Source organism: Echinops telfairi, unplaced genomic scaffold (assembly GCF_000313985.2).
Source record: "Echinops telfairi isolate 266 unplaced genomic scaffold, ASM31398v2 ScPeMD7_18;HRSCAF=68, whole genome shotgun sequence".
Classification (NCBI taxonomy): Eukaryota; Metazoa; Chordata; class Mammalia; order Afrosoricida; family Tenrecidae; genus Echinops; species Echinops telfairi.
Window position 1 is genome coordinate 97,994,349 of NW_022103915.1, and position 2,232 is coordinate 97,996,580.

The following is a 2,232-nucleotide window of genomic DNA, read 5'->3' on the forward strand; positions in this document are numbered from 1 at the left end:
TTTTCTAGGTTCCTCTTCAGCCCAGGCCTCCAGTTGCCAAACAGCCACCGGCAGCGACTCGCAGCGACCCGCGAGGAACAGGGTGGACGGGCGCCCTAGGCCTTGCGAGGCTGGAGACCGACGACTCCACGCCTACTCTCGGGGAGCCGCTGCGGGGTTCCAGCCGGCGACCTGCCGGCCTTTGATCTTTCGGTTAGCTGCCCAACCCTGGGGCTCCCCAATTGCCGAAGGATGTTTTCATTATCTGCTACGGAAGCCTGTCGTGACTAAGGACTGATCTGAAGTGAGAGTCACCCCTCCCCCGCAATTAATAAAGTGTAATCGATGCATAGGAACATACACAGATCACAGAGTTTACAGCTCGCTGAATTCGGACAGAATCAATACGGAGTCACATACCAAAACCCTGTTGTGGGGAGTCGATTCCCACTCAGTCACCCCAGAGGACAGACTCGAAATCCCTAGGGCGCCCACTGCGGCCTTCGGGTTGGCAGCCAATCACAGTAGATCAGGAACTAGAGCCCCCTCTGAAGCTTTGTCTACCAGCTACAATCTGCTTATGCTAGGAAACCTCAGGCCATGTTTAACTACTAGGAATGGAGGCTGAGGGCAACCAATCTGTACCTCCTGGTTTCCCCTGACTGGGACCTGAACAATGGAACTAAAGCACTTTTGACCTTTCATGGGCCATCTTTGTTTATTTTTAAAACAGAGCCCCTGAGAGCCTACATTTATTTATTGAACGCCAAATATTATTTATCAGAGGTAAATAAAAATAGGAGTTAATTTCCATCCTCAAGGAATACAAAGTAAGGAAGCAGAATAGTAAAAGAACATCATGCTTAGTACAGTTGAAGGTCACGAAGAAACAATTGTGTCAAGGAGATGGATTGATGTGGCTGCAACAGTAGGCTCAAGCATCATGATGGGGGAGGATGGCACATGACTAGCCAGTGTTTTGTTTCATGGAGTTTCATGGTCTCTGAGTTGGAACTCGGTGTCACTACCAAAGTCAGCCTCTTTCTTCCCAATGGTTTCTGATAAAGCTAGATAGGAGGATGCTGGTGAGAGGTTTGTTCTTTTTCCTGAAATGGATAGGCCAGTAGTTAGACTAAAAGTCTAGCAAATAATTCTTCAAACATCTATCATAAAATAAAGTTTACAGTTCAGTACTTGCCCCACAGTATTTCTCTACAAATGGCCATTTGTGTTTTTCAGTCCGGAACACTGCGTAATGGCTATGCAGATGCAACTTGAAGCAAATGCAGATACTTCAGTGGAAGAAGAAAGCTTTGGCCCACAACCTATTTCACGGTTAGAGGTATGTGTTCAGTTGATAATTAGGGGATTATAAAGTCGGACTGGAGTCTTATTGAATGAGAGGAATCTAGTGGACCATAAACTGTTGGTTTTGTACCTAGGGCTTGCCAAGGTCCAAATCAGTTTTCAGGAGGATTGTCAAGGAGCCTGTGGAAAGGCTCCCAATAGAATCAAATCAAAGTCCTGGCTAGGACTCTTGTCAGCAGTTCTCCCCTACATTGTCATTTTTCGTTTTCAGAGTTAGTCAGAAACTAACAAGTCCTGGGATCCCTGAGTGGAGCCTCTGCATTTGCCTAAGTTTAAAAGTGCTGCTCAGGAAATTCCACTTGCTTTGGTCAGCTATGTCAGGAGGAGAGGAAAACAACTTTCCTCTGTGGACCCACCTCTGTCTTTAAGCTTCTAACAAGTCAGTTGTCATAGGCAGGGAAAAGGGTATAGTGTTGTGAAGGGATAAGAGTCCAAGCTTCGCTTCCAGACTCTGCACAAGAACATCAAGCTCCAGAGCTAGGCACTCTCACAATTTCTGCTCGGTTTTATATGAGCACAGCTGACTTGGACTGACAGAAAGGGGAGCTGTAGGGAAATCTTTGATTCTTCTTGTCAGTTCATGTTCAGACTCAGCTTTTGGTATGAGCATCTTTATACCTATGCGTGTCTATTACTTATTGCTTAAGTATGCTCTTCAGGAATAGCAAGTGAGCCTGGTTGCTACACTTGATCTTAGCCAAAAGGCTGAGAAGCGATAGAGCCTAGTTACTATAGGTAGAGACTATCTTTTTCCTCTCCCTAACCTTCCCTGACTCCCAAATGCATGGTCATGGTTTCAGTAGCTACTAAAACAAAAAACGGACTTTGTACATAGGATATAGGAAGAAAGAAGTGTCCTTGGGTGTTTTAAGAAGCGGTCCAAAG

General features: G+C 45.8%; 1 protein-coding gene across 1 annotated transcript in view; it reads left to right on the forward strand.

Annotated features, from left to right (window-relative positions):
* The first annotated feature begins 1,224 nt into the window (after positions 1–1,224).
* Positions 1,225–2,232, forward strand: part of RAD51 (RAD51 recombinase) — a 25,529-nt gene continuing 24,521 nt past the window's right edge. Inside the window, exon 1 of the mRNA XM_045287675.1 lies at positions 1,225–1,321. Within this exon, the coding sequence (XP_045143610.1) occupies positions 1,235–1,321 (87 nt within the window). The 5' untranslated portion in view covers positions 1,225–1,234. The remainder of the gene's footprint in view (positions 1,322–2,232) is intronic.